This window comes from Coffea eugenioides, chromosome 2 (genome assembly GCF_003713205.1).
Source record: "Coffea eugenioides isolate CCC68of chromosome 2, Ceug_1.0, whole genome shotgun sequence".
In the NCBI taxonomy this organism is placed as follows: domain Eukaryota; kingdom Viridiplantae; phylum Streptophyta; class Magnoliopsida; order Gentianales; family Rubiaceae; genus Coffea; species Coffea eugenioides.
The window spans coordinates 64,346,532-64,366,744 of NC_040036.1; the positions used below are offsets into that span (position 1 = coordinate 64,346,532).

The 20,213-nt window shown below is 35.6% G+C and overlaps 1 protein-coding gene across 4 annotated transcripts; it reads right to left on the reverse strand.

Moving 5' to 3' along the window:
- Positions 1-2,628: 2,628 nt before the first annotated feature.
- On the reverse strand, positions 2,629-18,828 carry LOC113760993 (protein LNK2-like). 4 transcript variants are annotated; one of them, XM_027303777.1, is made up of 9 exons: positions 18,472-18,828; positions 13,995-14,304; positions 13,724-13,853; positions 7,242-7,560; positions 7,015-7,104; positions 4,842-5,516; positions 4,602-4,753; positions 3,201-3,583; positions 2,629-3,105 (listed from the first exon to the last, which is right to left on the reverse strand). In XM_027303777.1, exons 1-8 carry the CDS (start codon positions 18,493-18,495, stop codon positions 3,229-3,231), a joined length of 2,055 nt encoding a protein of 684 aa, XP_027159578.1. In that variant the 5' UTR covers positions 18,496-18,828; the 3' UTR covers positions 2,629-3,105; positions 3,201-3,228. The 4 variants fall into 4 exon arrangements, with proteins under 4 accessions (XP_027159578.1, XP_027159577.1, XP_027159580.1 ...); XM_027303776.1 differs by having other exon boundaries at positions 13,724-13,856; positions 18,472-18,827; XM_027303779.1 differs by lacking the exon at positions 18,472-18,828 and having other exon boundaries at positions 7,242-7,573; positions 13,995-14,179.
- Positions 18,829-20,213: the final 1,385 nt, after the last annotated feature.

Below are 20,213 nucleotides of genomic sequence, written 5' to 3' on the forward strand. Positions count from 1 at the left end.
ATCAAATCTTATGCATAATAATTTTAACGATTATTTTTCAACGATTTGAGAACTACATCTTATTGCAAATTGAATGAGATTTTTTGTTTAAAAAACCTTTTCTAGTTTAACATAAGATAAGGATAATTATTGATTTAACAAATCTGTTTTCATCTTTTTCTTACGTTTCAACTTTGAAATGTAAATTAATTAACTAAAAAGACTGTCGGGTTTAGTACGTCAGGCAGCATAAGTTTTTAATTAAAATTTTTTTTCAAACCTTAAGGGAGTTCGGTGAAGTTGTCAGAAACCTCAGGGGAGATTTATGAAATTTTTCCCGCAATAAAAACTAAGACAACAATTTAGGACTTAAATAGATGTTCTATGAGTATCCATTATGTGCCATTGGTAAAATGCAGAAATTCAATATAAGTACCAACACGAAAATGAATACAAAATCTAGAATTCCCGATAAGGCAGCTACAGACCTTGCATAAGCATCATTCATTTCATCTAATTTCAACTTCTCATAACTATAATGGTCAGCTAGCATCCTACAAGAATGATCGCTTATTATAGATTGGTTGATTTTGGCCAACAATGATGCACACCGAATATATTCCTTGACTTGCTCACTATATTTCTTGGGGTTAATTACAATTAATCCCCTTAAGGTATATCTCATTTCTCACTTTACTCCCGTAACGTTTAATTTTGCTCACTTAATCCCCTATACAACGAAATTACCCTTTCCATCTTTTGATTTTTCATTTACCCCTTTTTCCTCTTTTTTTCTTTCTTTTTCTCTTTCTTCTCTCTTTCATCCTTCCCAATAAAAAAACTCCATCTTAATGGAAATTTTATTTTGAGTTTGTAATTGCATTTCTGGACGAAGGTTTAAAAGGCATCAAAAACTAATTTTGGTCTTTTGTATGATGCCACGTGTCACAAATTTCAATTGATAATTATTAATCAGATCACAATTTCATCTTATGATATTTTCTTGAGAATAAAATGAAAAACTAGAAAGGAAAGAGGAAAAACCAAAGTTAAAAGAATTGAAAGGCTAAATAATTGTATTTTAGGAAAGTGATTTGAATATTTTTTAATCGTTTAAGGAAAAGATATATCTCTACAATTCCTCTATTTTAATTTCAATCATTAAGCTGAAGATTTTTGTGGGAAAGAAGAAGAATTAAAGAAACAGTAAAGAGGCAAAGGAAAAAAATAAAAGAGAAAAAAATAAGAGTTTAGAATAATAGAGGTATATTTTTGTCCAATGGAGGATAAAGTGAGACAAAAAAATTGTTAGGGGATAAAGTGAAAAATGAGATATATTTTAAAGGAATTAATTGTGATTAACCTTATTTCTTATGCTCAATTTGTAACTGGTCCAAAGCATCAAAAGTGGCGTCCGCCTCCCTGACCATGAATTTATGGTCTTGAATGTCCAATGACCTGAGAAGAGTAAAAAGATCACTTTGGAGTTGCTCCACACCCTTAACAAATGCTTCTGATACTAACTTTCTCGTGATATTGTTTTCTTCAGTGCCCAAGAGTTGAGCGGATGTTGAAGAAAACATTCCAGTCAATTGAATCTGACCTCACACGTCTAATCAGCCCAGGAGGCCACCTTTTTTTTGTCGACTTTTGTAGCTACTATCGGGCTGACAGTCCAGCAGCACTAACACAACATAGCCTGGCAGCCAGTCTATTTTTTAAAAAAAAAAAATTCACTGCTGCCGGCAACCAGTGGTTTTTTTTTAAATTTTTTTTTGGATTTTGCTGTCGGGCTAACAGCAATAGTTGTAGAATTGGCCCTTGTCAAATCACTAGATGTCCGATTTTTTATTTTTCCAGCAATATTGTGAGTGATTAGCCAATCTATATAACAAATATAGAATTTTAAAAGTTAAGTTGGGTCATTTGACCCACTTGGAGCCACATAACTCGGCTCCTAGTACAAACCAAAGACAGTTGTTGAATGTGATAGTTTGCATTTAACCCTTTCAGAATCATAAGCTGTAGATTTAATAGATTATTCGCAAAACTTGAATTTCGTTAGCCCTGCTCATGACTTCTCACCGGTTATGAGATTTTTTTTGGAGTCCACACTTATCATTGTAAAGAAGCTTTAACTTAGCTAATTAAAGAGAAAAAAAATAAATAAAAGCCCTCTAGAAATAAAATACTTGGGATTTGCAATTGGCTTTAGCATGATGTGTTGTCACAAGTTCTAACCTCTTACAAAATTGCAATTAAATGGAATGTTAACACTACAAATGAATGGAAATGATATTTGTGCGCACACAATGATTCATAGTTGAGTTATCAAAAGATAAATCATGGAAACAAAGATTCTGTTTAGATATAGATTTTATTTGTAAAAAAAAATATTTGCTTACATCACAAATATATTTTTCAATTACCATTTTATATTTTCAATTATTTTTTCATCTCACATTCACACATAACAACAAAACTACAGTATTTTTTCAAATAATCTTCTGTGATCTGTTGCATCCTGGATCGAGATGGGCTTGGGACGTGACAAATTCACTCAAGGTTTTGAAAGGGTTATAAAAATATTATCTGCAATAAATAATAAGAATATTTTATCGCCACTAATAGACTAACGAAAACACTTCAAACGGAAAATCTACCTTAAACATACTTCCGCTGTCCATAAAAATGTGCAAGTTTTTTTCACGTCTTGCTCAATTAAAGTCCAAGATCGATGAGGAGATAGTTGAATTATGTTACAGATACAATTATGACCAGCAAGAATCTACCAAGATGGATAAATGAAGATGTAACTGACACGTCTAGCAAACAGATCACGCAGGTATAAATAAGTTGACACAAACAAGTTAATCTAGTCAAATGAGCAATATGCGAAGCGGCCATATTTGTAGAAGTTTGGTAGCTTCAATCTACTTTCAGATCTCGCAACAGGACGTGTGACGACATCAATATTCTAGTCAACCAGAATAGGAACTTCGGACATATGATATACTCCCTTTTGAAGGGAATATAGATTTTATGAACTTCCAGTGAACGACTTCTTCCATGGTCATGGCTATAGCATTGGACCTTCCAAAACCATGACAGACAGGTACCAGTGGGCTGACAATGAAAGAGTGGCTCATTACTAGTTAATCCATAATATACACATAAAATGCAAATTAATACTGTTTGGAAGAGATAAAGGAAGGAATTACCCTTCTAAAGATTTTGTTACTTCAGTTCTCACTGGGAGGGCTCGACTTTCATTATTCCAGTTTCTGCAGCTCTGGCGGTTAATGTATTTTCAGAAGTTTCCAAAGCTTTTTCCAACTGATTCTCTTTACGAAATAGGCAAGGAACCTCTGATTCCTCATGGGATAGAATTTGCTTGTTCTCTAATCTTTGAGGCAAATTGTTAGTTTGCAAGCTCATTGAGCTAGATGCTTGCTTGTCATAGTGGAGGATCTTAGCTGATAAGTTTGGTTCAGGTGTCTCAACAATCCTTCCTGTGAGCTCTAAAGGCCTATGGAACAGCAGATGAGCCACAGTGCGGTCGATTGGGTTGGTTTCTGTCTCTGCTTCAGATGCCTTCAGAAACCTGTGACAAAATAGAATTGGAGAATGAGGGTTTAACAATGCTCAACTCCACCATGAAAACCTAGATTTGCTTCAAGTATGTTCCTGAATAAACATCACGATTTCTTTCTCTAAGCAAGAATAAACATCTTATCCAAATGCACTGACACAGTAAACAACAGTACAATCAGGACACTCTTGGGTACATGTACTGCCAACTGATAATTTCAATGCAGGATATCATTGCGTACATAACAAACTGGAGATTTCAATCTTAATGATAATCTATTCAATGCACTAACGCGGCTAAGGTAATAATCTGAAAAAATCTGCATTGGTTGTTCATTCAATTTTTCACTCATGTTCCAATTAATAACAGGATGAAGAAAATTGTCAGAGATAAATATAGTTGAAAAAATCAAAATACGCAATTAAGCATGAGAAAAATCAGAGCATACTCTGCTAGTTGAGTTCCATGCTATCAATGCAGGAGAAAAGTGAGAAATGTGAAATTGTTCCCAACTATGAAAGAACTCTTTCAGTAATTTGGTATATATGCTATCTACCAAGCACTCAAGTTAAAGATGTCAATGGCTCTCATGTGTGATACTGAGAACATCTAGGCCTCTCTCTCTCTCTCTCTCTCTCTCGTTTTAACTTGTCTATGTCAAATTACACAAATGCAACAAATAATGTAAAGTTACAAAGTGAAACCTTAGATTTGAGTGCTACTAATACACAGTTTTGGTGCTTGAAAGGAGTTGGGAATTTTTGGAGACTTCGTGATTTCTAATTGAGCTTAGAAATACAGCACTTAGAAGCATGTATGCAGTACATCGATTGTTATATAGTTATCTGGAAAGCCGCTTTGCAACTTATTTCCAAGTTATCCAGTATCCAGTAAAGCAATATAATTGATGCCTGTGAGTTAATAACAAAAACTGTATGGTTCAACAACTTTTAGGATGAAATTATGATATCATTTCAGCAATACATATCATTCATCAATATTTAGCATGAATGGCAGTAGATTCTCTAACCTGTTATGAGTGTTAATTTCTTCTTTGCTGAGAACTTCATCTCTGTTGCTCTTATTGCTACTGCTTGTATCACTGGCATTCTGCCTTTGACTAGCACTCTGAGCTAGTCGAAACAGACTATCCCTAATGCAAAGTCTTATCCTCATGTCCAACTGCAAGGAAATTAAGCACAGACCATGCGCATTATTTAGCAAGTAAATACATCCACCAGGAAAGAAACGAAACTGCAGTTGCTCTAACCTTTGCTACAATATCCTGAAGTTGATATAGTATTGAATCCTGGACTGAGCAATCATCGTGCGGCACACATGCGGTATTGGAATCATCTTGTTCTATGGGTGAATTTGGCTCAAGAGACGCAACTGTTGAAAGGTTTTCCTCTGCTTCAATATTTTCTCCTTCCATAGCTGAATATTCAGTAGATGACATTTGATTGCCAAACTGCTGCTGTTGTTTCTGAATTGCAAGCATTGCTCTCATTTGCTGTCGCCTCCTTAATTTCTCAATCTTCTCCTGAGGAGTCATTGTCAAAGACTTAACAGAAGGTTCAGTAGAAGGATTCAAGTGCCCAGGAACCTCATAGCTGGAAATGGCAGGCTGCTGGCTAACTTCTCCAGAATGAAATTGCGACAAAACAGGCATAGCGGTATACTGCTTTGCCATAGTACCATTAATGAAAGAAGTCAAAAGTGGACTAGAGAGATGCTTGTAATGTGAAGACTCTGATCCTTGAAATTGTGTCTGCTGACTGAACACCAAAGACGAGCTAGATTGACCCATATTTGGTGCATATGGGGCATCGAATTGAAGAAACTGGTTTCCAGTTTGAGTCCATCCTTGTAAATTCTGCAAATGCCTGCCTTCACTTTTTTCTGCTGATTTTTTCCAGCCTTTCAACTTCTTTCGCTTATTCCCCTGCATACAAGAAAACAACTAGAGCAACACTCTGATGTTCTAAAGTAAAGAAACCATTAAAAGCACATGAATAATGTACCAAAAAGGCGTGATACTGAAACAACACAACAGCTTTTATATCTTCAGATTAGTATGAGATGATTTTTGTTTGTTCAGGTTCCCCTAGTCTTATTTGATGAACCTATATGACTTTCAGAATACCATTTTTGGTCTCCATATGATCTATTCGTCCTGTTAGGTAGATCACTCTATTTACTTTAAGGTAGTAATTTCAGTCATTTTGTTAAATCCAAGTAGTAATTTGACATGTGATATATGAACATCTAAGAAAAAGAGAATTTACTTTAAAAGAAATTCATAATTGAAGAAAACTTCAAATTTAAAAAGGCAACTTATCATGTGGCTAAAATAATTTGAAAAAGACTATTCTAGATAATGGAAATAAGTTCTAGATTATGGTTATGCAGTAGCCTTAAAGTTGACATCGGTTCCACGGAATTATAGATCTAACATGTCACAGGAAACAGACACCTAATAACAGGTCTACTTATCTTCAGTGAAAAATTTTCAATTTCACACAACAGAAAATTTGTGGCTTACTTTTCAAAGAAAGCCAGGTTATATTTGTGGGGGAATATTGAATCTTTAAGTGATGATAACGAGAAATGGGTTTGGTTAAAAATTTGACAGCTGTGTTTTCAATTCTAATCACTGGAGTCAAGCAATCAAGGATAAAATATTTTACTAGGTCCTGTCTGTAAAATATACGAAAATTGCTATCTCTGAAACAATAGACCCACTAGCCATTTTTGCCTCAAGAATACAATCAAAAAAAGGGGATGAACATCTGTAGCAGTAAAACAATCTGACCTAAAATGAAAACCATCCCATGTAGCTAGCAAATACTGTTAATATGGCCACGTTACTCAAATTTAAGAGAGCATAAATGAAAAAGTTCAAAGAAACTGTTACGCTAATCATGTTTTCTTTTCTACTGAATATTTCTTGCACCAATAGGTAGACTAATGACATGAAGACTGATTGTACATTCCAATTGTGTTTCTTTCTGAAGCATTATCTATAAGAATCTCTGTTTTCTTTTTGGACATAATTCTAATCTATATCTATTTTAAGCAAATCCGAACGGCAACTCATTTCCGGAGATTTAAGAAATGAAATTATAAGCAATTCCATTTCCAGGTACACCACAGAAGTAATTCTTGGTTGACAGCATTTATGGTGCTGCTGTTAACAAGAATGCACAAAGCTTCACCAATGGGGAATAGAAGCCAGCTAAAGTTCAGATAATCACTTCATGTTGATGTTCCTTTTGTGTGCCAAAAAAAATGATCATTCAAAAATGTTTTTTTTTTCTCATTAAAATGTGGAAAGGAAAGGAACAAAGGTGGAGTAAATAGAAAGAAAGGGGTACCTTCCTAAGGATGGGAACCTCATACAAAATAGGAATTAAATTTCACCAGGAGTAGGAAAAATATACCTTGACCATACACTCGTTAGCGACTGCAAAATTTCCTGAATCAAGCTGTAAGTTATATACTGGCTTACTTCCACTCATCTCAAAAGCTGCCTGCATTCCAAGACAAATAAATCAATTTGTTCCCAATGGCCATGTAGCAGAAATTACAATGATGCAGAAGAGAGTGGACAAAAGTCAGAGTAATGAGAGAGAAGAAAATTCATCTACATCTGGCATAGCTGTAGTACCTTCTCCTTCATTGAGATATTATTGCTACTTCCGGTGTATCCTATATTTCCTGCACAAGACTTCACATTCTGCGGGACATTGGATGTCAACAAGTTTATTTTCTCATGTCCTGGAGTAAAGCACTGGTTTTGATCTGACAGGTACTCTCCTTGAACATCAAATTGCTCTGACGTGCTCCTTAGTGAGCCTAGCCCCAGACATGGAAAGTCACCTGACATGGGAATTGACTTCTCAGGGCTGCTGGTGACATCTTTGGAAGATGACCATAGCTCATCTGCATTAACGAGGCTTCCACATCCAAATATTGGATCTTCATTGCTGCAAAATGTCACTTGTGAGGATATCAGGTCAGATGGTTACTGTCACACAAAACTAATTATGCAGTGTTATAGTCAGGCCTAGGTAAATTCAACATTGCTGACCATATTAGTAGCACAAAAAAGATAAAATGTCGGACTGTGCTGCAACAGGAAATTCATTGTGCTCCTGTGTCAAGTCTTGACTTGGACGGAGTTCAACACTAGTTTAAAACAGCCCCTTCTCTCAATTTTACTTAAAGTCAGCAGATCAGGAGGGGCAAAGAAGCTGCTACATTGTTGAAAGAAAACTGTAACACCAATACTACTTTGTTCACTTTGATCTTTTAATGATGGAGGGACATATATTGCAAATTGTGGACCGGAAAACACAACTTTTGGTAAGAGCACTTGAGGAATACTACCCCAAGTCGAATATAAGCATATCAAGAGTATGATGCCCTTTTTTTCTGTGAATTGCTTCATAAAGTATCCTGTGATGTTTAAACTTTATGCTCTATATTGGTGCTTCTGAGTTGAAATTATTAAAGAACCTCAGCACCAAGATGCATTTGCAAGGAGCGGACAAGCCCAAGATCTTTGTAAGCTTACTCATCAAAAGCCTTGGGAAGCTCGATGTGGGGCTACTTTTATTTTCCTATATTTAACATGTGACTCAGGATTCGTGAAAGCCAATCAATAATTTGCCAAGCAAAAAGCGATTGGAATTAAATGCAACTCTCAGAACAAGATATTAGACCCTTATTAACGTAGGAGTGAATGAAGTCCAAGAAGTCTCATGAGGCAGGGGTTAAGTCTTGAGGTATGATGAGTAAACAAAGACATCGAGTTCCAGAAGTCCTGGGGAGTAAAAGACCTCATATCATGCACTGATGAATTAAGATCAAAGGCACAGAAGTAATAGCATTAACAACTTGAAGAATAAGAATAATAAAGAATCACATGATGGGGTATGGGTGAGAGAGAGAGAGAGAGATTGTCTTTATATCACTACAAAAAGCACCTTAGTCACACTTCATATCTGACATCCCCAACATGCAAAAATTCCGATGTCGTTAATATTCCCAATACTCACGCTCAAAATGTACAATAGCCACAATTTCCACCCAAGTAGGATTTCTGACTTGGGAAGATTTAGAATAACTTTCTCATAAAACTAGAATTCAATTTTATGTTTTCATGTTTCACTAATATGTTCAGCATAAACAATTCATCCACCCTATATAAATCTATCTTTCAGTGTGTAAGACAATCAGAAAAGGAATTTAACAAATTCCTACAGAGTCCAAAACAATGAGGAGAAAAATCTTAATATGATAACAGACTGGTAAATCAAGCCTAAAGCTTGTACTGGCTTTTCTGCTTGAGCAATTCGCGAAAGCCCACTCATGCGGATTCACATCTAACCAAGGAGAAACTAATCAACAGATGACAAAAGGGGCTAATTACCAAGTTTCTAAGATGCAATAGCACAGAAAGTAGCCTCTTTTGATTCATTGGGTCTAAATCAGGAGAAGCACTTGATATTAATTCAAGAGAAGAACAAAGGTGGGGGGGAAAAAGGGAAATGGACGTTCAAAGTGTGGAAATACAAGAGGGCTAGAAAAGGTAAAAACAGGCAACCAAACCAACAAACTTTGAAACCCAAGACACTAGCACAAGTGCTTCAGATAAGTTATGAGTTACAAAATTGTCAAAATTTGGGAAAAACAAGTCTTTTCCAAAAGTAGGTGAATCATTCATAACCTATCTCATTAATCATGCATGATCCACAATAAGTACCCTTGTCTTCTCCTCACACTCAACCGCAAGTTGAAGCATGTGTATGATAGGCTCCTAATTTGACACAGAAAATATTACAGTCAGCCCTAAGACTTTATATGTCAGCTGAGTGATCCACAAACTTCACATGAAATGTTCCTATCACTTTTTAGCTACTTCTCCTGAATAAAATGGCAATTAAATTTTATTTCTTCTCTTTCACAAAATAAAGTACTAGATGGAACTGGAACTGACATTTAATTGTAAGACAAAATTCATATGCTAATGATACTAAAACTGAAGCAGATGTAAAATTATCTTTGACCAAAATGTAAAATGGGGAAGAGTCAAGAATCATCCACATTATTGTAACCCATTCATTACTTATTACCTAAAATTATTAATGAAATATATTTTGTCCGTCCTACTGGCCCTATGACCTGTGTCAAACTGGACCACCTTTTGACACCACTGTTTCTTCAGTTCAGAGAAACAATCGTTAAACAGTTTTGCAATTTCTAACAAAATTGAGGTATACCAACTTGAAATACTAAATAAAGTTTGCTAGCTTGGCCAAAAGAGTTGAAAGTAACAATTTCTAATATTAGTGGGAAGCAGAGAGTCTTTTATTATCACGGGCCAAAGTCTAACCAGCTACGTTAAAGGGGAAGCATGGACTGCAACTGCAACTGCAACTTACTGTCACTGGCCTAGCATCTTTACTACACTATTTAATGTTGCTTACTATCTATTGAATGTGTCATAAAATAAATGAGACAGGATGTCAAGAGTGACGCATTAATTAGTCATGTTTCTGTTACAGGAACAAGGATGTGTAAGCTAGACTTGCCAATTTTCTGTAGTGAGCTAGGCTTGCCAAATATCTCAACTAAGAATCTCTGACTTCTGCCACCTAGACTTCACCGTTCCTAGGCCCTCTGGCCGATGATTTAAATAGCCCTCACTAAGTTTCTCTTCTCTACACCGCTTCTCTCTAACATTACTTCTCACTAGTGTTCATCCTCTTTCTTTTACATCCAGGTTTTGTTCTCTAATCTCCAAGAAAACATAGTCCAAAGCAAATTTCGGCTTCACTTACATACGCAATTTCATATTACTAAGTAGTTATAGAAATCTTCATGGAAAAACAAAATAAGGGCAGAATCAGAGAATAAGAAGCCATATCCTCTCTAATTATATCCAGTTTTAGCTTACTAGAGAATTTTGGCAAGCCTAACTTACATTACATAATGCCTAGGTTGTAAAGATGACTGTCATTACTTATGACATGACAATGATCCAAATTAATCATACCAATTATTACATCAGTAATGACATCATGTCATTTAATCCGTTCACAGCACACATTTAATAACATGGATTTCTGTGGCATCTTTTACTACACTTCTATCAGAAAGAGCTGCCTAATACAACTAATCCAAATTCCAAGACCAGACCAAGTAGCTTGGTCTCAACCAAAACTTAGTTCCCTAACTTTTGGCCAGTAAACCAATTTTAACAACTTATATTAATTTGCTTGCATGTTAGTCCACCAACTCTTTTGAGTACAAACTACCAGCCTAAGTGATTGCTTTAGTTGTCAGAAGACAGAATAAACGTGTAATAAGCCATTCAATCAACACCCCCAACCTATTTAATCAAGACACTCAGTATGTTACGTCATGCCTGAAAATAGCATGCCTAGTAGTTCTATGAGAGCTACTGTACTTAGGTTCCTGCTTTTGTCCTCATTTACCAAATAGAAATTTTTGGTTGTACATGACTCAGAATCACAGTCAGACATCCCAAAACCATTATGTTGGATGAGGGAGTATTTATGGAGTAAGAGTCCACAATAATACCTGACAAGGATTATTCTATCCTTGCATGCTTGAAAGTCACATCTCATGCTAGGATAATATTGAGTTTCTCTGCACTACTACATTATAAGACAAACAAATGAAGGCCATTGTTGTGATAAATTGCTGCACCCTGGCACATTTGAATCCAGCATTCACCTTACTCACCAGAAGTTGTAGATGGTACTTATGCTCACACTTATATATGCAAAACAATGCGATTTTTACAGCTTTAGACAGAAAGGTGTCCCACACCATACACACAAATCTGGCAAGAAGAAGATTTGTGCATATCAGGAGATGCTTAAATAGGAAAAGCTTCTCAATATCTAAACAAGTGAGAGAGGAAGCCAATAAGTTATGGCATATGTGTCTGAACATGATGAAGCTGAGTTTCTTGACTTGCTCTCATCATCAAACACTTTGTGTAAAACCCTTCTCGTAAAGTAATCAAGCTAGTACTAATCTTCTCAAGACTTGTGTATTAATCCATTTGGTGAAATAATCAATCTAGTAGGTAATCTACTCTTTTTAGGATGACACTAATATGAATGTGTCCTCCTAGCAAAACATTTGACAGATTTATGAGGAGTTTCCAGAAACAGCAGTGCCACACGATGTGAATATTCCAGCATTATAGTTTATACGGGGATTTCAGAGCATGAAGAGTATTCAAGTCCTTGTACATTAGTTGATTTAGATATATCACGAGAGAGTGGTGTGGGTATATTAGATTGCTCTCTTCTTATGCCTAAAGTGATCAAGTCTAGTTTCTTTTAAATCTTTACCTTGTTTATCACCAACTAAAAGAAGAAATTGCCATGTTTGATGAAAGATACATGCAAAATACCCTGGGCAGATTCACCTTCCCAGTTTTTGACACAAATATGAACTTGCAAGAAGACTTTGAGCTTGAATTGTCATGTGTTGCTACCACTTTGAATTGTATTTAAGAATTTTATGGCATTTATAAGTGTGTAAAATTAGAGTCAGTGCTCATAGATTGTAATTATCTTCACATCACATGTAAGAAATTACCCAGAAAAATTCTGCAACTACTGCAGTCGGAATTTGCTCAAGTACTGTTTCTGTCTAAAAGGATGAAATAGCCATCTAAAACTTCAATCTAGATTGACCTAAATCCACTGTTATGGTGTTCATGGAAAATGTGACAGGAAGAGGGAGAGAGAGCATTATGGTGTAATTAGTTTAGTACTGCTTACAAAAGAGAATAAGTAATCAAGCTAGTACTAGCTTGGCTGGTCATTGGAGTTAATCAGAGAATAAGTATTTACACATAAAGTTTGATGTTGTAAGCAGGGAAGTATGATTTCAAGCCCTAGTTCAGGGAACAATACACAAAAGGTGGGATTACATAATTTTTTGCTGACACATCAATTCATTAATTTTACGCTCCCAGAGTCATTCTTTTTTCTCTTCATGACCTCCTTGGTCTTTCGATCATGTACTTTAGAGTCTGAAGAAGATGCAACGTAATTATAATAGTTTTCTATTTTAGTTTCAATTATTAAAACAAAAAAAAAGCTGTACCACTGCAATAGCTCAACCAAATTAGTTATCCTCAGACGCTCTTCAAACCCATGACTGACCTTGTTATAATTGACTGTGAATTTAATCTCATCGAAAACATCATCAGAACAAAATGGGGAAACGAAGTGAGAAAAATAGGTATTAGAACGTCACGTGGTCATTAATTTGTTGCAGCATACTTGCAGGGAAATCAACAGAACAGAAAACTAAAACCATTGTTTCTCATGGTACATTTGACTCAGTATAAAGAGGATGGCAAAACTTCAATAAGTTTATTCGAGGTTTGCATTGGCTTCTTAAGGTTCCACCATAATTTTGCTATTTTGACTTTAGGGGCCCATGTTGATAGCCAAATTTGTCAGAATTGTACATGAAAATCACATCTTCTAGCAGTTTCTTGACAAGCTGTAGCATCGAATTCTGAAACTACAAAGACTTGGATGATCATGTCCTGAACAAAATTATTCCTCCATACTCTGCTTTAAAGTTTTCAGTTTCCATTTCTAGGTGTGAGGAGTTCCAGCCTCAAGATGCTCACCTATGGTTTTAGATGTACATGGGATGTAGTTCCACCTTTGGCAAGAAGAGAAGACTTGAAACCCAATCGCATGTACTTTGTCCACTTTTTATCGATAGAGTTCATCTTTATAATTTATTGAAAATGCTTATGCAAAGTGATTGACCGGCTTAACCTCAAGGGTTAGATCAAGTCTTTCTTTATTTATTGTCAAGTGGTCTAGAACAATAGATGACATGAATTTTGAATTTAACGTTACAGCAAAAGTATAATGTATGAGTAAATCTTATATACACTGACAATGTATACACTATCACCATTGGATTCATGACATATGTGCAAATATTGAATTTCAAATTCAAATTTTGCATAGTTGTCATTCATCCAACGCTGACAGTATATACACTATGAGTGTAGGAAAGATTAATCCTTAATTGTATGAACAAAACTAAGAATGAGAGAGAATTTTGCATTACCTAAAGATCCTCTCAAGGTCCTCAAAGCTCCCAACACTAGCCCAACCATAATCAACAAAATCGCCTTGCTCACTATCATCAAGAGGGCTCTGGAAAATTTCAGAAGCATTATCGAGAGGAGCAGCCTTGTCTTCTGGGGAAATTTTGACAGTCAAAAAGTGAAACTTTCTAATAACAACATACAAAGGGAAATTATCTCCGTGAATAGATTATGCACTGCATCTTAAATCATGTTTGCAAATATCTGTTACATTATTGGATGTTTCAGTACCCATAGTATCTTCATTAGCCTTTGCAGCACCCGGTAACGAGAGATCAGGCCATGAGTCCACACCAAATTCCATTGCAGAAAGATCTTCATTTGTGTCATATTGGGAACTGCATTGTAGTTTTACTCCATGTAGATCACTTTGTGTAGCAGGTTTCTTCTGTTCAGCAGTTTTTACATCCACAGCTTCCTGATTCTTTTCTTTCTTAATACAATCTCCATACGAACCTAGAGGTTTTTCTTCATTTGCATCTGGATATGGAACAATATGATCCTCACCTTCCCCAGCCTCACCCCATATAATATTTGACAGCTGAAATGCAACAGAAAATATGTGGAATCTCATGACTTAAGAGCAGAATGAGTAGAATACATAGAAACAGCATATCTTCACTACATTGTAAACCATTAAAGTGCATATACTAATTCATGACAACAAAGATATGCATAATTGCTCAATGATATAGATATATAGATAGAAAGATAGAGATATAGATTGATAGGTAGACACACACAGAAAAGCCCACATCCACACCCCTAGAATTTAGCCTAAATTGACCTAGGAGGGACTGGTTCAAAGATTCTTCTTTCCAATAGACAACTTATTAGAGAAACCTAAACACCTAAAAATTGCTAACACATGACAATATTAATAATCAAACTTTTTTTGCTTGCAATCATTAAAGAGTTAATTAATCACCCAGGCCATTTATCTTCCATATAAAATTTGTATTCAGTCCGGTGATCTTAAATCTTAGGTTTCCTTGTAGTCATGCCTTGTTCAACTGCTTTCTATCCTGATATGCAGCAACTTTTGTTTCAGACAAATAACTTCATCAATGAAATGAAATTAACTTCTTGAGTAATATGATCATCCTCATGAATCCCCTACCCCAAAAGAAGTTCATTCCTGAAGAATTAGGGACCTTCTGCCAAGACAAACTACTGCTTGCATGCTATAGTATGATAAGCAGAAATTTGAGACACATATTACAACTATAATGGGAAGAAACCTTCACTTGTTAAGTTTGACGTCTAAACTTCTTCCTCCCAGGTTCATCACATAATATGCATGTGTCTTCATTCTGCAACATCTCTTTGTTTGGCAAATTTGAGCATTACTGGATAATGTATGATGTCTTGCTCATGTGCCAACATAAATCATTCCTTCAAGGGTACTGTCCATGCTTCATATACAGAGAAATTTTAGTGATCCAGCTATGCTTCTAAGCAATTTGCTCTTAATCATGAAGTGCATCACTCATCGCCAGACTCTTGGATGCATGAGGTCAACCAATGTAGTGGAGTAGGTATGCTAAGCATCTAGAGCCCTTATATGAGGTATATCCAAGGATGAACAACTGCAGCTTTACTGCTCTACAAATTTAGGTGATTCAGAATCTAGAAGCGGTCTTACAAATGGAGTCTAGGCTTCAGGATATCGGTTAGGTTATCCTTAGAGAGCATATCCAAACAGTTGCTCTAAAAATCAGAAACCTGCGTTCATCATGTAGCAGCACAACACAGTTTATGCCCATATTAGTCCATGCAATAGATTGAAAACAGGTCTTGCTTATGATCATAAATAGGCTAATTCTCGAGGCTATTAAATGTTGAACAGCCACAATCTGAGGCATCTATAATCTCCTTACGACTTTGGATCCCTCAACTTCCATGGGGAACCACGGCAAACCCATCTCAACTCCTAAGCAAATTGTTTGCCAGTAAGACCAGCTCATACAAGATTGCGATAAACTCTAAAGTTGGAATGGAAACGGTAAGTGGGACATGGAGAGGCAAACGTTATATGGCAATATATTAGAAAAAACTTCCATACCTTATGTAAATTTTGAAGGCAGTGAAGTCTAATTTTGTTAATGATATGTACGAAATACTAATACTTTGAAGGCAAAATTACTGAAACTCTAAATTCTTGGGATGCTGCCCACCCCCCACCCTCATGCTTCCTCTGCATGTATGGCCCAAAGAAAGTGCAAAGACAATAGAAATTTCCACTTAAGGCTTCCTTTCAACACATAGCAATTCAAACATATCCAAGATCTGACACCAAAGAACATTAGGTAACCAAGGAGTAAAAACGACGTTGATCAAGTTTTGCTCCCGGCTTTGGAGTCTCCCAACTAGACTAAGTGCTTTACAGGAACTCCTGATTCAGCTCATTTGAGAAACTAAAATGCCTTAAGACAAGGGTGCATGTATGAATCAAACAATTATGACACGCATTCCCATCATAACTAACACATGCAGGAGCGAAAAGGACTACATAATTCATTACATTACAGATCCTCTTTAGCAAACCACTATTTAACTATTCTGCTATTTTCCAGAAATTAAGGAAACAAATTTAGCAGAAATCTGTGGCTGTCTGCCACAATTGTGTCCTCATTATATGCACAAAGAAGAAACTTTGCATCAATTTGTAGATGAGATAAGAAGAAAATTTCAAGCAGTAGGAAGAAGACAAAGAAACCATGGGACAGAAAACATACTACAAATAAAGTCATCCTTCCAAGGTCCTATAGACTGCACAACAATAAGTATTTTTTGAGCTCCATGAAGTTTACATTTATAAGACTACCTAAGCACAAGATGGCTTTCAATAGCTATGGACATAAAGAAATAGATTAAGATACAGGAAAGCCTATCCAGCTTTTAGTCCACCAGCCAAACAAAAAAAAAAAGGAAATTTCAAACTCTTCTAATCTATCTAGAGATGGAAGTATTATCTAAAATAATAGATGTGCAACACATTAGTCCAAATACTTGTATAAACATCAATTTCCAAATCATTTGTTTTCAATCTCGTCCCAAAATTAATCTGCAACAGTTTCTGTGTTGCTACATTAGCATAACCCACACAAAAGGAAAACATCAAGGAAAATGCCTGTCCTTTTCCTTCTTTTGCGCAAGGTGCATATTAGCTAAGAGTCCATAACTTTGTAGTTATTGGTACCTTGATGCATATTAAAATTGGATATCGGTGCTATGTGCTATTTGTTTATATTAAGACGTACTTCTGAGGTTTTCTAGCAATTTTATGTTGTAAATGGGTGCAAACTTTTTAAGGTTTTCCTTTTATCTCTTTATCCTCTGTAGTTCAGGCAATTAGACTTTGGTTGAATCTGTGTTTTCTCACAAGAATAGGATGGTTAAGAAAGGTCAAACTCATTCAAATTGCTTGAAGATGGATATGGGATTCCGACAAATTTGAGGCTACTGTGTTCAGTGATTTAGCTCTGTGGTTTTTTAGCCCTAAATGTGGATGTCTTGCTGCAAATCCAATTTTCAACTGGACCTTCCCCGATATACAATCAAATGTGGAAATCTACTAGCATATGTATCTTTCTTTTATGAGAATTCCTCCTACAAAGAGCACTTATGCATTCTCTATCTACTAATAATGGGTGCCCCAACTGCTCAGCAACCAAACCTGATACTCAGCGCTTGTTTAATAATGCCATCTACTCAAGGAAATCTGAGTAAAATTGGCAAAAACCAACTTCCTTAGTTCCTGTACCTGATCTCTGCTGGACACACACAACTGCCGTAGCAACTTTTCAGGGTTTACCATGATTACAAGGTGCAGTTTTGAGCTACAATCTAAATTCATATACCTGGAGTTGTTTGGGCACTGTATCCCAAGCATATTTCAGCTAGGAAATGCCAGTTCAAGATTAGTTCAAAAAATAAACAAGTCAACCATTGAGGATGCTTTAATAATCAAGCTTGACTCAAACTCAGATTGATGACTTTCAAGCATGTGATCCAAGAGTCGTAAACCACAATCTCGTATGCGCACAAAATGATCAAGCAACTCAATCTGAAAATTAAACTAAGCTCAACCACAGCAGCAATACAAGCGAACAATAATCATATTAAACTGGATACTGCTTAGCTAGTTAGGAAATTAAACCAAGATTTAGCAAACACAGAGTGAATAGTGCCCAATATTTTTCAGATTCCACTCTCAAAAACTAAAATTAGTATTCTATGACTTGTAACAGAACAAGGAAACCCATAATATGTGGAAGCACAATAAGAATCTCATTAATTCCCTAACAAAACAAGTATGAACTCATCATAGGCAGCATGAAAACCTTACAGATTTGTGATCACACATAAACAAACCAACACCACGATAAGGCTAGAAACCTAAAAACCTTTAACCTTAAAAAAAATGAGATGCAAAAAAGAATACGCAAATAACCAACAAAACAAAATTATTTTATTGCCTTGACATGGCAAGACAGAAAAGAAGAATTAAAAAAAAATAATCCAATTAAAAATAAAGCTAAAAGAAAAATGAGTTAATAACTATAAATTATACATTTTAGTCAATTAAATCTTTGTTTTCAATTATCATTTCTTTGTTTCCTTCATTTTCTCTAAACATAGGCAATAAATACTTTAAAAAAAAAAGAAGACACCTAATGAAAAATCAGTCTTGTGGAAAAATTACCTCTTCGTCGTTCCAATCAAACATAGCTAAAAAATCCACGAACGATAACTACTCCAAACCGAAAATTCACCGCCTGCTGCTTCAAACTTAGTCCAAACATCTCCAGTTCTTTCAACTAAGTTATCTCCAGAACGGCGCCGTCGAAGGACACGCTAGAGAGCATGAATCAGAACACAGTGAGAAACAAACCTCTTTTCAACAAATCCAATCAAAAACAGGTAAATTATTTTTATTTTATTTTTCCATTTTTTCTAATCGTGCAATGAAAAATGCAAAACCAGGAACAGCATTTTCTTTCTTTTTTTTCCCCTTCTTTTGAACAGTAGAGAGAAAAGTGTAGAGAGAGAAAGTGTGTGGTGCAGTGGTGCTGTTGCTGGAAGACTTTGTGAGGCAGAGGACTGTGGAGGGGAACGCGTGGGGTCCACGTCACGTGGGGCGAGGCATGAGGTTATGGTCTGCTGCTCAGACACGTAGGCATGTGTGTGTCTAAATTTGTGGCTCTCGGCCTAGGATCTATTACAACGTTTCTATTGGAGTGCAGAGATTGATATCATGTGAATTTACTTAAATAACCCATTTAAAAAAAAAAAGGGATTTACTTCAATGGTCGGTTGTGGTATTGCAATGAATTCTTAATTGACCAGTCAATAGCAATAGTAGTTCATATTCTGTTGTTTCATTTTTTCATTTATCAAATATAGTAGTAATTGCACTACTATTTTTTATTCTTTCTGTTTTCGGCCCACGAGCATTAAGTTGATTTCACAGATAAAGTTTGTGACCTACAATAAAGCCAATTTCATTTTCCTTTATGTATGATTACAAATGATTTTTTTTTATTAGGGAAAGAAATTTTGAGGCGATAATGCTTTTACTGTTACATAATTGATTCAAAATTCTTGAGAGTTGAAAATTTCAAATGATTTAAATCATTGCTCGTTTGATTTGGATATCTTATTTATTCCATCATTATTATGTTGGTAATCGAATTCAGAAATAGATTGAATAACTGGTTTTTGCATATTTGAATTTTTAACTCTTTAAATTATTTGATTTTTATGGAATATCTAAGAATTTGTTTAAGTAAAATGTCCAGTTAGAATACAGCACTTCCCAAAGGCAAAAACATGCACATTCTTGAAAATAAATGGACACGGGAATTTTGGGTTACTTTTTAAAAAAATGTATACTAATAAATCTTTTTCTGAGCCATATGTCAAGGTACGGTGACATCAGTTAAATTAAGCGTCATCAAAAGAAATACAAGCTTTTAAAAAAAAAAAAATTTCTGTGCATTGATTTTGAGAATTGATAGCCACTGCACATTCAAAGTATTAATAGCCATTGCAAATTTTCAAGTTGGGTGTCGGTCCTAATCCTAAGTCTTGAGTTGGTGGCGGTTTTGTGGTGCATGTCTATTTGGGGGTCGCTTTCAAGGGTTTAATTAAAATGATTAGGCTAATTCAGCCGGCAAAGGATTAGTCTAGTGCAATTAATTAAGGTCTGGGGGACCACTTGCACTTATCGTGTGGTGAAACATGCTTAGCACCACAAAAAAGGGTCTACAGCTCGTGAGTGACTTACTTTGGTTGATTAATAACAACACGAAGTGGCAGAAGCCTGGGTTGCAAACTTGCGGCCAGAGATTTCTGAGGTTTTTGAAGTCGATCTTTTTTTCTTTTTTTTTAGTATAAGTAGGAGGACTCGAACCCAAGACCTCTTGCTTACATTCCCTCCCCCGT

Coding starts and splice junctions, on each gene's coding strand:
- LOC113760993 (XM_027303776.1), bottom strand. CDS start 18,495: ATGTTTGATTGGAACGACGAAGAG. Junction 7,105..7,241: donor ATATCTCAATGAAGGAGAAG/GTACTACAGCTA, acceptor CTTGGAATGCAG/GCAGCTTTTGAGATGAGTGG. Junction 5,517..7,014: donor CTAACGAGTGTATGGTCAAG/GTATATTTTTCC, acceptor TCTTGTATGCAG/GGGAATAAGCGAAAGAAGTT.